This window comes from Balearica regulorum, chromosome 1 (genome assembly GCF_011004875.1).
Source record: "Balearica regulorum gibbericeps isolate bBalReg1 chromosome 1, bBalReg1.pri, whole genome shotgun sequence".
NCBI classification, from domain to species: Eukaryota; Metazoa; Chordata; class Aves; order Gruiformes; family Gruidae; genus Balearica; species Balearica regulorum.
Window position 1 is genome coordinate 2,386,672 of NC_046184.1, and position 14,606 is coordinate 2,401,277.

Here is a 14,606-nt window from a genome sequence, read left to right on the forward strand (position 1 = left end):
CGCAGGACCCATTTCCCTGTGGCTCCGCTGCAGTGGTCAGGCAGTGATGGCTATGGCAGAATTATTCCCAATTCATCAACAGATGAATTCTCAATTCATCAAGAGAAAGAAGCAACAGCAGTGAAGAAAACATGTTCCTTTGTATTAAGAGAAAGTCTGAAGAAAGTCTGCTTAAATGGAAAGAAGATGACAAAAAACTGGACAAGCAATTAATTTTATTTTGAAGCTTTCGGGAGAGATCTATTCAACTATGCACAGATTCTTGAGGAAGTTTATAAGCCATGTCGCTTACCATCAATGGCTAAAACTGGCCCAGACCAATTATTATCATTTAAATTAATGCTGCAGGAGCATTCACACGGCACTCTGAGGAGCTGAGGCTCAATACATGATGCTCTGTGCAAACAGATACTGAGAAAAGATCTTTGTCCTAATGTCTAGCCTAAAAAAAAAAGACAGTACGGGAGCTTTTCCCAGTGAATTCAAAGCAGATGACCTAACAGGCTTTCCGTTCTAACACCTCTGATATACAATTTCACAAAATCCTTCCAATTAATGGATAGTAAAATGACAATACTGGAACAAAATGAGTATTAGGATCAAAATGTTGGCACTGCTAGCATCAGACTGAGCTCGGCCATCAGATTTAGACTAGTAGGTTATGCTCAGCCGGTTGTACCCAGCATTGCATCCATGGAAGTGCTGGTGTCCCACGCTGACGGCTCAGAAATCGCCGTAAGAGCCAGGAGGGCATCCCAGCACCTTTTTGTGCCAAGAAACAAAGGATAAACGCAAAGGCAAAGATGGAAGCTAGGACCGAATCCATGAATCTCGAAACCCCCAGGGACTGCACAAAGACCTCAAGGGCTCTGCATCCTCCCTCTGCCGCTATCACTGATGATTTTTTATACACCGGCAAAGCTGATTATCCCCACCGCGGTATGGGCAAACATTTCTGTGACTAGACAGATTTTATACTCTTCGTTGTTTCTCTCTCTAGACTGCATCATCTTTATGTTATTGTGCTTGCGTTCAGTGAATAAGCAAAATGACAATCTGGGCAAATTAGACTTTAATTTTCAACAGCTTCACTTACTCCTACAGTTTTATAGCCAAATGCCAATCAAGGAAGTGATGAATAGTGAGGGGAATGTACAGACAAGCTTTTTGACTCACTGGAGTGACAAAGAGGACCTGTTTCTTCAGGACGCCTCAACGATTCAGAGACCAAGGCATTTACAGTGTGCAGGGAAAGGCAATCTGCCTGTTTACAGGCTTTCACTTGTCTGAAAAGGTAGAAACAATCTGGTTTGGACACAGTAAGTTGCCTCTGAAAAAAATCCCCTCTGAAGGTACCAATATTTTTCATTTGACTCTCCTTACATAGCTCCTGGGCTTGGGACAGAGGAGAAACACCACCAGGTCACGGCTGTAAAGGAGGGCAGCTTTGGTGACACCAGTTCTGAGAACTCCTGCCCAGTACAACCGGTTGGCCTCTCCATTAGGTCGCAGACCGCTGCTCTTTTCATTGCATGCGTGATCAGAGTAGCACCATCAACCAGGACAAGGATCTGCCTAAATTAAAAGTAATCCTTTCTTTCCCTCCCCAATCCCGGCCACTTTTCTGACTCTGTTGACAAGTGTGGTTCTTCAAATAGCCTTGTCTGGACAACAGAGCGAGCAGAACTGAGCAATAAGGGCAGGAAAGCAGCAAGCTGGCGCTGCCACTGCAGCCTCCTTATTGAACCATGGCCTCCCTCTCTTCTGCCTTTGCTACATGTGAGACAAATCTCTGCTTTCTCCTTTCTCTTGAAGGATAAAGAGCTTCGGGATGGTTTATCTACCAATCCATCATATGACTGATAAGCAAAGCCCAGAAACATCACCAAACCAGGTAATTTCCCTAATGAATTCTCAATACCATCAACAGAACCAAATACAGGCAAGGCATAAGAAGTTCTCAGTTCAGAAAAGCTGGTGCCCGGCTTTAAAATCATGCAGCGTAATGGCACGTGGACTTGAGTTTCATTACTCCACTTGAGGAAAGGCGACATCTCAACCTCTTCTCATACCTGGGGACACCACAGCTACGCAAATATAATAATTATATTTTTCCCAGCAGGTTTTACCGTTGCTGCTACTCTCCTTGAAACTATTTTACAACTTCGTAAAATATTTTACCTTATAAAGTCTTCCTCCTCCTCCCTCTTGGGTCTCAGTTGCTTGGGCTGAGCCATGTTGCTCCAGTTGGGCAGAGATTTCAGGAGCCTGCTAATATCATCATCTTTAGCCCAGGACGCGCTGATCACCAGCTTTTCATCCGACTGCACGATGGTCCTATGGGGAAAGCAGCAACAATCACATTAGTGCGAAGCAAATTGTGCTTTTCACGCAATTCCGCACAGATTCATTAAAATCCCTATCGCATACAAATGTGCATTAAGCATTAAGGAAGGGGGTCCAAAGAGGAATTCAACAAAACGCTCGTGTGGAGGGCACAGCAACACGGGTGGACAGGATACAAAATTCTCTTAAACTCACAACTCTTGATGTACTTTGATAGAGTATTTTAAGGGAAAAAGGACCATATTCTCCCCATCCTTGAAATCATTCAACTTGCGATCATTTACACAACTGGAAGAGGTCATTTGGTACTAGGAGAGAGAGAAGGTAGTTTCTCCATGGCTCATTTGTTCTCTGCAATCTCAGTCGAGCTCACCGGGTGCTGCTGATCGTGTTGTGACTGCAATGTGGAAACCTGCCCAGGAAGACCTGGGTGGAAGCCACCAGGCTCACCGCACACCAGCTGGCCCAGCTTGGAGACCAGGTCTGAAGCAATGAAAGGAAATGAAGGGTCTCGGATCTTCTCTCCAGTCATCCAAAACATTTAATAATAGAGATTTCAGCCGAATCATATGTATGTGTGAAATCAAATCAAAGATCACAGCATATTCCAATTATGAAGACTTTCCCTGTTTAATACTTTTGGCAGTGTAACTAATCTGAAATCCTCACTGGCAATTGCAGAAGACAAATGGGATGCTGTATTTGAAGGAGTCAATTAGCTACCTAATTTTTGCATTGAGATTGTTCATGAACAACCATCAGCAGAGTCCTCCTCAATGTTTGCTACTTCACTGGCAGACTGGTGAGTAGAGGGAGGAAAGTCCTCTCCCACTCTGGGGTTGTTCAGTAGACTGCAAGGATCTAGGAGGTGTTTTTCCATCTCTTGGAAAAGGCAAGTGGGAGTTAGGGGTGCTGGCGTTTCCTTCTAGATCCTATCACTGATTTCGTTCTCTGGAGAGCATCTGGAAGGCTCTTCTTCTAGGAGGTCTGTGCATGATGACCAGTTGGACTACTTCTTCAGCCCAAGAAGAAGCACATGTGACCTGTCCACATCACTCAAAGCAAAAGCATGGTGGTGACCTCCCCAATGGGCGGCAGTAGGATTTTTTCCTGTCCTCTGGAATGGGACCATAGCAAACCCACCCAACAACCAGCACAGTGTGACTTGAGAAAAGCAGCATCTAAAAAGACAAGGTCTCAGAGGTGCTGCTCCTATAGAGAGGCTTAGCTGCAGGTTAACAAGAGAATCAAGACCTCCCTTGTGTGCTACGAGACTGCACCTTCTCCTACGCAAAAAGACTGAAAAGGCTCTGGGACCTGTGTCTCCCTTCAAACACCCACCATCCCTTGCTCACAAGGCTACAAGACACCTAGAAATAATGCATGTTTGCTGTGTCTGACAATGCAAGGCGTTGAAGAAGTGTAAATGCCAGGTAGATCTTTTTCTGCTACTGTGTCCACCATCCCCCCCCCCCCAAAAAAAAAAAAAAAAAAAAAAGGCTTCTCCAACATGGAGAGAAACTTTGTGCATCAAGAAGACGCAGAGGTTCAACACCGGATGTGTCAACCAAGAACCGGAGTTGCTGGGTGCTGCGCTATGGACGTATCTGTGCTGACTTGGCCCATGTCAGCTCAGTGAGGACCTTGCAGAGCCGTTTACTCGGCTGTAGACTTCTGGATCCAAGCTAGGATGTTGCACGGGGGCAAAGAGATGCTCGGAGCTCTCACTAGCATCCAGGTGGTGATTTTGGGAAGGGTCATGCAAGATCACAATAAAGACCCCGCACATTTCTAAGGGTTTTATGTGGATTAACCAGTCACATTTTAAATCTCCTGAAAGGTATGTTTTGGTCAATAAATAGAAATAAAAGTAACAACACACTGAGTATCTGTGTTTTGAAAAGGAAAACAGTGAAAAAGGCATTGAGATAGGAGCCAAGGCTGATCTATCTTGAAACAGAGCAGATTACTCCTTTTCCCACCAGCACAGAGCAACCCATCACTCCTTTCACCTACCACCAAGAAAACAACCTCTGCTCAGTAAGTACACGCGATTTGTGAAAATGAATTTGTCACATGCACTTACATATAAATTTGCCTTCTCTTTAAGTTTCATGTTCAATCTGCCACAGACAAAAGAATGAATTTTGTTTCCAGCCACAGAAGACCTCAGCGTCAAAATTTCAATTTGGCCTTCTGCTGCTGTTAGGAACTTGGTGTTTTTCCACTTATGAAAAAAGGTCTCTTTTTTTTTCACCCCGGTGAAAACTCAGTGGTAAAAAACAAAAGAGCTCCACCAGAATCTCTGACATCTGAGATGGAAAAAATAAATTTGATGATATCTGGCCACTTCTCTGCCAAGGCAAGACAACTGTTCCATCGAATATATTAGCCAGTGCTTTGTCCTCTCCAGATGTAAATGAGTAAATAGACTCCTTCCCTTGGGAGTCTATTTCACAGTTGAACAAATCTAACTCTTGGACAAAAAAAAAAAAAAACCCCACAAAAAATCCTGATACTGCGCTTGTGTTTTATTTTACTCAATTTCATCCCATTACTCCCCGTTATTTCCCCTTACAGCAGCCTCAGCACTCACCACTTTCACTATTTACTCTCTTCAATTATTTACAGCCCTTCAGACGTCTCCGGCTGCAAGTCATCTTTGGGAGTCTTCTGATGGAGTTAGACAGAGGACAGAACTACCTCTCTGTTTTATGATCCTTATTATCTGCTGTCCTCAAAAATCCTATTGCATTTTGGAGTGGGTGTTGGGGGAGGAGAGAGGGGAGGCTGTTTCACTGCTACAGCAAGTTGCAAACTGAGCTTGGTGTCCTTGCTTTTCTAGGGTCAGCGTTTTCGAGAGCCTAACCCACATGATTCCTGCTTTTCTCACCTTTTGGTGACGCGGTACTCATGGGTACATGAGCCACTGGAGCTCAAATTCTCCACTGAAATCAACAGGGAGCTTCAAATTAATCAATACCGGGGCACTGCCATCACTACGTGGGTCCCTTGGAACTGTGTCTCCGTTCTTTCCCATGATTGCAACACCTCCCCATTTTTATTGACAGGCTGGTTTTACTTCAAACACCCCCTCATTAAGGAAGATGTTAAATAGGGTGGTACAAACCCCGTCTCCGTTAGATGCCCAGCTTTCCCCATCAATTAAAACCTCTTTTCCCCCCACCTTTTCTTTCTAGCATCTCAGCCAGTTTTCAGCCTCCGTAACTTCTTATCAATGTCAATCTAATTCGGGTCTTCGAGTCAATTATCACAAGGCAGGATGACATGTTTTAGTACAGCTCAAAAATGCTTCCTTTCAAACAACCCCCCCCTTCTCCCAAACTCCTGTGTAATTATTCCTGCTGCTGTAGTAGGGTTACTTGCTACCACCAATGCCATAATCAACTAATTAATTCACAGCTCAACGGGCCAAGGAAAACGCCATCTGTTTGTACCCAGCTCCCGGGAGCGGGTAGGGAATAGGTGTAACGCTTACACAGGTGATGGCACGTGAGCGAGGAGAGTTCATCCTTCCGCAGATCAGTGGGTTTCATCCAGAAAACATCTGCTGGTGGTAACGGTCCCAGATTTGTACCACTGCTACCCCGAGCTGGGAGCAGAGCGATGGGGAACATCCCTGGATACAGCTGGGGGGTCACGGCTTTTCATTAGGAAAACATCTGGGGGGCCACAGGGGCTAATTGGACTCTGTTGTCTTATGCCAAATGTATTTTTGAATTTTTTTTTTTTTTTTCTCTTCTCAGGGTCAAGGTGGTGTTTCCATGCTGAGCTCTGCTGCACTGCTAAGAGTTAAAAGCAGCGTGCTCAGCATACGCCTGGTATCTAACTGCCTGAGGGAGACAGACCCCAGCCCAAAAAGAGTCAAAAAGACAACTTAAAACCCCAAAAAGTTATGCAAGAAGGGGAAGAAGCCAATAAGAAGTAGTAAACTCAGTGGCAGGAGCGTTTCCTGGGGACTTGAGAAATCCTGTTTGACTGCAGACGCCACACCTTGGATGAATTAATCTGCTCCTCATTTCCTTATCAATAAAAAAAGGGCTTAGTTTTATTTTGCCTGGCTGGAAAGCAGGAACTGAGATATTTATTTTCTTCATCATTTTAAGAGATATAGGCCCACTTATATCCCATCTTACAAATTTAGCTGAGACAGTTCAGCCAGGAGGCTGGTCACCATAAGCTGCCTTCAAAGCTGATGGAGAGAGCTGACCACCTCCGGAGAGTTTTTAATTAAGGCGAACCACTCTTTGGTGATGTCTGTCTCTTTTTACAGACTAAGGAGACTCATTTGGGTGAGTGGTGCCTTTACTCAGACTCTCCAGGTAGGCTGAAAAATGTGCAAAAGGACGGTTGTTCAAGGGAGGGAGGATAAAGATTGGTGAGAAGGGGGTGGACACACAGGACGGAGCTTAAAGTTGGACAACAAAATAAGAACGTGCAACTTCAACATGGACATAACTGAACATGGGGCCAATTTCCATGTAGAAAGACATGGAATGAGATTAGCTTTAGCACTCAAAACAGCAAAGCTTGTCTGAGAAGGGTGGTGGCAAGAGACGAAAAAGGAAGACTCACATTAAAGGTAGCTATCTTGGACTGGTCAGGTTTTTCCCTGTCCCTGTGATTCCTTGCATGGCCCTTCAGGACGTCCCAAAGCCCTGTAAAAATGGTTTAACTATACAGGTTTAACTCACGGGTAGAGCAGCTTTCATAGAGATTTGCTGAAGCAGCAGCCAGATGTGGGCTGGACAAGACTGAAGAAAAGCCAACACAGCAGGAGGTTGTGTGGCTCTGTCTCCCATTTCTGTTTGCATTTTAATCCCCAACCCCTCATAAACTCGTCAGAAAACATAACTCACATTTGCAAACAGTTTGCGTCAAACTGAAATTGCACTTACAAACATGTAATTTGCAGAAGACATCTCACCTACATCAGATTAAATATGCTTCCGAAATTCGTCATGAATTAAAACAAGAAAATCTATAGTTGTTACTTATATAAATGTCCAATCCATTCATAGCCATCCCTGTTAGGTTTTTTTTTTTTTTTTTGCATTCACTAGAAAATCAGAGCCAAATAGAAATCAAACATGAAAAATCTCAGCTGTGCATTTCTTAGCGCTGACGTCCTGACAGAGCTATCTGTTCTGCAAAGGACTCTGAATAAAACAGTCTTGCTTTGAGGAGCCTGTATTTGAATACATTTCATCCACGTTTGCTCATATTCCCCTTCAAGAAACACATGCACATGGGGAACGAACAAATGCCATGTGCAAATCTTGCATAAACCACCTCTCTGGCTTCCCAAATTCTCAATATCTTGACATCGAAAGAACAGATACACACTCCCTTGCTTCGATAGCTTTGTCTGATTGTATTAATACACAGCTCCAGGGAGTTTATTCTGATTTTAAGCAGCTATACACGATCCTCCTTCCTCTAACTTTCTCAACATGAGGATTTATCCCTCTCAAACCCCCAAGGAAAACCCCGGTCCAAAGGACAAGGCTGCGCGGAGCCGTACCGACGCGAGATCCCTGCAGAGGGCATAACGTCCCCGCGGATTGAACCCGGGAAAGCCGGGGAGCTGCTATATTCCTCTGCATCATTTGAAATGTATATAGATTTCTATTTCAGTCAGTCATTTGCTAGCAGCAAAACTAGAACGTTTCCTGTTTTTCCTCCTGCTGTAATCAGGATATTGCCAAATTAGGGCTGTCCTAATTACTCCTCAGCAGGTGCCAAATCCAGGAATGGTATCAGCAAAGGAAGGAAGGAAGGACCTTTAAGTTCAAGCCAAAGAAATTACATCTATTGTCTGGCTCCAGGCAGTGAAGTTTCATATAAAATATGAGCATTTTGGACAATGGCACATGAGCAGCTACCAATTTACACGAGCACTCAGACAAAGTTTAGCCCACATATGTGCTCACTGCTATTACTGGCATTATTAATAATAATAATGAGCCCGTACGCGGCCGCTTGCCAGATGAAGCTTCTCCTGAATGAAATCAGGCAACAGGAAATAATTTCTTAATGCTTTTGGTCAGAAAACACAAGGGGCTTTTTCAGCTTCCCCTGCTATCGCCAGCCTCAATTAGCCATTACAAGAGATTATGTGTAGCCGCTATTATAGCCCCCACTGCCCCAGCATATTTAGTGTCCTGCAACGCAAGCATTTATCCCCGCGGTGCGGGGCACGCTCCTGGTCCCCCTTTTCCAGGGAGGGTCATTTTTCAGATAGGTAACAGGGATGTGCAGAGAACAAGTTACTTATCGACCGTTACCTGGGAAATCTATGAAAAAGCAAATACCCGAAGGACTCAACCCCACGACGCAGCAAGGATAACCCTGTGCCAGGTGGGACCATGCTGCATTCAGGTTCCACGCCGTGGCTGGGGAAGCAGATCACACCGATCACCCAAAACCACCGATAAACAAAGACAGCCCAGGACAGAGCATTTGATGACTCCTTGAAAGAATAAGTTCACGGAAAGGTTTTGGGAAAGTTTCACGAAACCCAATGTGTGTGTATTTATATGGTGTGTTGTGGTTACTAATTCCTGTGCTGCCATGGGTTCTGAATACCCAAATGTTAATCTAATTAACTAAAATATAGCAGGAACACTCAAATAGAAGGATCTGACTTTCTTACAAGCAAGCAATAGCTATATACAGCTATTTACGTTAAAGATGATGCCTTATACTCTCCATCTCCAACCCGAGCTCACCTTTTGCCTGATTAAGAGAAAAGCCATCCACATTTAAAGAGCCTAAACCACAGTGCGATGTGGACAAAGTCACTGGGAAACCAAGACTTTTCATATTCCAGTGATCACTATTTCAGATTTCTTCCCCACCTAGAAAGAAATCTCCTTGACCATCCCATCTAGAGATGACTTCTAGAAGTAACTCCTGCCTACTCATAGCAAAACAGCAAAAGCCCAAGAGCTATATCTCCGGCATACATCGGTTTCCAAGCCTGCCTGTACCTGTAGGCCAGGGTGCAGGTGTCCTTGTACTCCTGGAGTTTCACACACACCATGTTGAGGAACTGATCCGAATAGGCGCTCAAGTCGTGCATTAGGTTCATCAGGTCTTGAACAGTCTTCTCCACAATTACCGTGCTCTGGAAAAGAAAGAAAAGCTGAAGTATGAATAGCGGTTCAACATGTATCTTAATTTCAGCCTTCTCATGTTTTGCTAATTAGCGTCACAGATGCAACTGTACAGCTGATGCTCCCCGACGTCAAACAGATGCTGGAGCAGCCCATGCCACCGAGTGAGGTAAAACCGAATGAGGAAAAAGCAGAAACCATGCAAGAGATGGAACTGGGCAGCTTAGGGGTTTGAATACCGGGTCTGAAAGAGTTTGGATTTTTTTCCAGTGGCTGAGGACCAGTGGCGTTCACCAGGTCTTTCCTTCACTGGATGAAACCTCAAAATGCAAAAGCGTGATTTTTAGAGGAACCAGGTACCCGCAGCTTCGCTGAGCTTGCTTGGACTTGCAAATCCCGACCATTTCAACGTGACCAATAATTCTGCACTCACAGATTCCAGACTATCCTAAAGACCAGAGATTTCACTCACCGCTCCCATTCATCGAAGCTGCACGTGCAGGGCACGTGCTTTGTGCCGGCGGCTGAGGTTTAAGCAGCACCTTGCAATCCTTTTGTTACCGCAGCAGTGTATTACAGTCAGAGGAACAACAGGGCAAATCTGCAAACCCAAAATGCTGCTCCACATCCTATAGATGAGCAAGGTTGGACAGTGTTGTCCTGGTTTCAGTTGGCATAGAGTTAATTTTCTTCCTAGTACTGGGAATAGTGCTGGGTTTTGGATTTAGGATAAGAATAATGTTGAAAACACACTGATGTTTCGGTTGTTGCTAAGCAGTCAAGGACTTTCAGCTTCTCATCCTGCCCCAGCAGCGAGGAGGCTGGGGGTGCCCAACCAGCTGGGAGGGAACACGGCCAGGACAGCTGACCCCAACTGGCCAAAGGGATATTCCATACCATATGATGTCATGCTCCATATATAACTGGGGGGAAGCTGGACAGGGGTTTAGATCGTGGCTCAAGAACTAGCTGAGCATCGGTGGTCTGCGGGTGGTGAGCAATTGTGCTGGGCATCACTTGTTTTGTATATTCCTTTATTATTATCATTATATTATTATTATTATTATATTATCTTCCTTTTCTGGCCTATTAAACTGTCTTTATCTCAACCCCTGAGTTTTACTCCCCGCCCCGATTCTCCCCCCCCATCCCACTGGGGGAAGGGGAGTGAGCGAACGGCTGCGTCGTTTTAGCTGCCTGCTGGGTTAAACCATGACAAGCCTGCAGAAGGAGGTACCGTAATATCTGATAACGTCCAAGATTTAAACAGCTCCGTATGAATTTTGGGATTTCTGAGGCACCCCAAGGTGACTTGGCACAGTTTGTATTTATAACATTGCTGCTGTATTTAATTTGGTTGCTATAAACAAGACAGAAGAAAGGTTATCAAAGTCCCAGGTTGATATAAATTGAATTAATATTAGGTTCAGTAGAGTGAAGGGTTATTCCTGAGCTATGCACAAAGGCAAAGAAGGAGACTGAAGCATTTGGGAGCCCTGGTTCGTTTGAGAAATTCTAGACTCAAATTATACAGGGGGACCCCAGGGACTTTGAGAGAGCTGCATCACGGCTGAATTTAGCCCCTTCTCTGTGTTAATCAGGATGTGAAGAGGAGTTAGTGACTCAGTTGCCTGCAGAGCAAAATCTCATCAAATCCCAAATCATCGTCTCTGCCACATCCCCACAAGCCCGACTTCCGTCTCTCTATTGATTTCCAGATTAAAGTGCGGCAGCATCGCCCCGATCCGTAATCCTGCTCCTCCAGAGCAACCACAGTGACAGGAATTGATTCTGCTCTGCTACCTGTCCCTGATTTGGTAAAAAAAGCATCTGCTAACCTCATCCTCATTCAGAGCACCCATGACTCCTTAGCATGTGGGGGTTTCAGTGAAGCCTTAGTCATCGCCTGTGCTGTTCCTGATTTGTCCTTGGCTCACAACTGTACTTGGAGGAAAAAACCCACTTCTCTTTGGTTGCTCTTGTATCTTATTAAGCTTGCTCTTAAGCAAATGACAGGAATTAACCGATCTTTCTTATTGTAATCAGCAACAATTTGGGATTACTTTGTCCAAATAAAAATGTAGTCCGGTGTAGCTGCCTCCCAGATGCTCTTGTTTATGCTGCCTCTCCTGTTGTTACAAGTAGCTGTGTTTTAATAAATATTCAATCCCAACCTGGGCTTGATGCACACCGAGGAGAACAACCAACCCTAAAGGACTTGCAACCCGGAGTCATCGGAAGCAAATGAAGCAGACAACAGCGTGGAGAGGCTGCAGCAGCCACGGATGCTGTTCTCATACTGATGGGCTCTGAGGTGTGAGCACAGCTCATTAGCTGCAGGATTCAAACGTCGCCCAGGCTCTTTGCTATCTCTGCTTGGCGTGCCAGGCTGACCCCAGCAAGGGCAAAGGAACATTTTAAAAATCCACTCAAATTCCGCTAAAATGAAAACACCGATCTGGCACCTTTCCCTGAAGAGTAAACTCAAACTCATGTACATTGGGCTGATAAATGTGGTGGGGAAAACACCTAGTAATTTGTGGACATTAGATCCATTGGATCCACCCGGCTAGAGATAGGGCATAGTCACACCTTCATTGCGTTGGGGCTGGTTAAGGAGCTGCTGTCCTTCAACCTTCAAGCGCCAACGACCACAATTGGTGCAAGGGGGCTCAGCAGAGGTGCTTCACTTTGCACCTAGATGGTTTAAAGGTGCTCCCATGGCCAGTGGTCATCTGTCAGCAGAGGAAAAGGCGATTGCCCGACCTGTGGATGTGAGCCACGAGAACATCTCTGACTGCACAAATGGAAAATACAGAAGCTGCAGTGCAGCTTCAATCCAAATCCCAGTCTCCTCCCGATCCTTAAGGGTGAGGCATTAAAGTTAACACTTATACGTAGGGAAGAAAAAAATAAAATCCTTCCTAACTCATGCAGCAACCTGGAAAAGACAGAAGCATTTTTTCTCCCATTTGCATGGATAATCATACTTTTCATTTTCCACTGGTATTTCACTGGTGAGAGGTGGGTGGGATTTCCAGCAGACCCGTGCTACTAACTCATCTCTCTTAGTTTACCAGGGGAAGGATCTGTCCTCCCAGGCATCCCTGTGTGATAGCAAACTTCATGGGTTGGACGTGCAACCACATGAAGAGGAAACAAATCTGCTCTCGATCCGTCCCATTTCTGTTTCTTTACGTAACTCAATATTTGAGCAAACAACTCAAAAATCCAAAGATTGTATGTTAAAAGAGAAGTTAATGCTGGTTTCTACATAGTTTCTCCCACTTACTCTCTACAAGAACATTAAAATCACAGCTAAGCTCCTGCCAATATCTCGATTTTAGAATGAGATCTTTTGATTTAAAGGAAATACAAAGCTACTTGCATGATTTAAAAAAATAAAAGAAAGAAAAAAAAGGCAATTACCATATGAAAGCAGACAGTCCCAGATATGTAATGGCTATTTTTCCGTAACATTTTAACCTTTTCCAAAGCAAGCCTGACACATCTGCATGTGTCTCTGGGGACGCTATGTGTTAGGATGCATCAGGCCACGTTAATATAGCTGGATTCGTTAGCTGGGCCAGCGCAGGATCTTCTGAAACTCCGCGCGACAAAATGAAAGGCAGCGCACGTATTATCAGAGAGTTACAATCCAGTTGCCTCTAACCCATCTGGATTCATTAACAGCAAATGGATATGATCAAAGCATAATTTTATGGCAAGAAACTTCAATGAAGCCTTTTAAAAAAACCCACACTAACAAGGAAACTCATCCGCAGAACAATATTCATCTCCTCGCACCTGAAAACGCTGTGTGGTGCTGAATCCTAACATCACGCTGAGGGTATGATTCATTACTCCTACAGCACATGGGGGTGAAGGTTTGAAAAGAGTCTTAAGGCTACTAAAAATAAAAAGAAATTCCTTCTTATGACCTCCTGTCCATTAGCTGCTGTCGAGGTAACAGGATAAAACAGAGCAGCACCGCTCGTTATTAACAACTGCGGGTTTTATCTTTAATGTATTTTGCAAACATTTATTATTCCTTGATATGGTCCTTACTCTCAGTTGTGCTTCAGATAACGTAAAGCAGCTCCAGGACAGGTATAATTTACACTCCAACCGGAGGGCTTTCACCAGCCCAGAGTGATGGAGAAGAATAAGCAGACCCAGAGGTATTATCTCAGTAATCCCTTTGGGATTATTGTCTTGTGCAACCCCACCTAAGTTTTTCGTAAAATGACTGAATTCCTCTACAGCAAGAGGGCACTTGATGTAAAACGATGTAGCTGGAGGTATGTTTTCAAGGGTCCCTTAAAATGCAGTTACGGTACAATAAAGCTGGTTCCCAACAACAAAGCTGGTTCCCCAACGATCCCCCCCCCCCCCCCCACCCCGCCCTGAAGTTCAAAACGACAGGTCAAGCCTACACAAACCTTCAGATTTTCAATCTGTCATTTCATTTTCTCTAAATTCCTGGCGAGGAGCACTAGATTAGAGGAACAATCTCCACCTTGAAGAATTTTTTTTTTTTTTGTAGAAACCACTATGCAGAATCACTTCTCCTGTGCCCAGTCACTTTGTGCTTTTTCTTGGGGGAAGAAGGTAAAGGTGGGAATGTACCTGTGCAGGGATGTCTTCGCCAAGTGACAGGCTCTTGAAAACACAGCAGATGGAGGAAGAGACCTTGGCACTGGAAAGGTTCTCGATTATTAGTACATTATTGCCCATCACTCAAAAATCTCCTCGAGATGCCTTGGCAGAGGAAGGCACCAGATGAGTGCAGGATGTGGCTGCCTTAAAAGAAAAAAAGTAAATAAAGCCTAATCTAATTTTTGAGCTGGAGTTTAGCTGACACTCCACAATTTTAAAAGTACTACACGGAGCACAGCTGTAATTAAAGGCAGGAAAGGAGAGACAAAAGATTTTCAAACATCTTCAAGCTCAGTGCTGAACCACAGCTCTGGGTTTGGGACCATTTCCAAAGGACACCAGTGGTTACGTCTCACACTGACACCTCCACACGCAACATTAATTTGTGCATTTTCTTGGGTGTTTTTTTTTTTTTTTTTTTAATCACAGCTTCTCAGTTGTCCCCACAAATGTTAAACTCAC

At 44.5% G+C, this 14,606-nt stretch overlaps 1 protein-coding gene across 1 annotated transcript in view; it reads right to left on the minus strand.

The window, feature by feature from the left end:
• The window catches only part of EXOC4 (exocyst complex component 4), a 403,799-nt gene that overhangs the window by 63,703 nt on the left and 325,490 nt on the right, over positions 1-14,606 (minus strand). The window contains exons 12-13 of the mRNA XM_075756167.1: positions 9,360-9,496; positions 2,182-2,337 (exon numbers count right to left, since the gene is read on the minus strand). Of these exons, the coding sequence (XP_075612282.1) occupies positions 2,182-2,337; positions 9,360-9,496 (293 nt within the window). The remainder of the gene's footprint in view (positions 1-2,181; positions 2,338-9,359; positions 9,497-14,606) is intronic.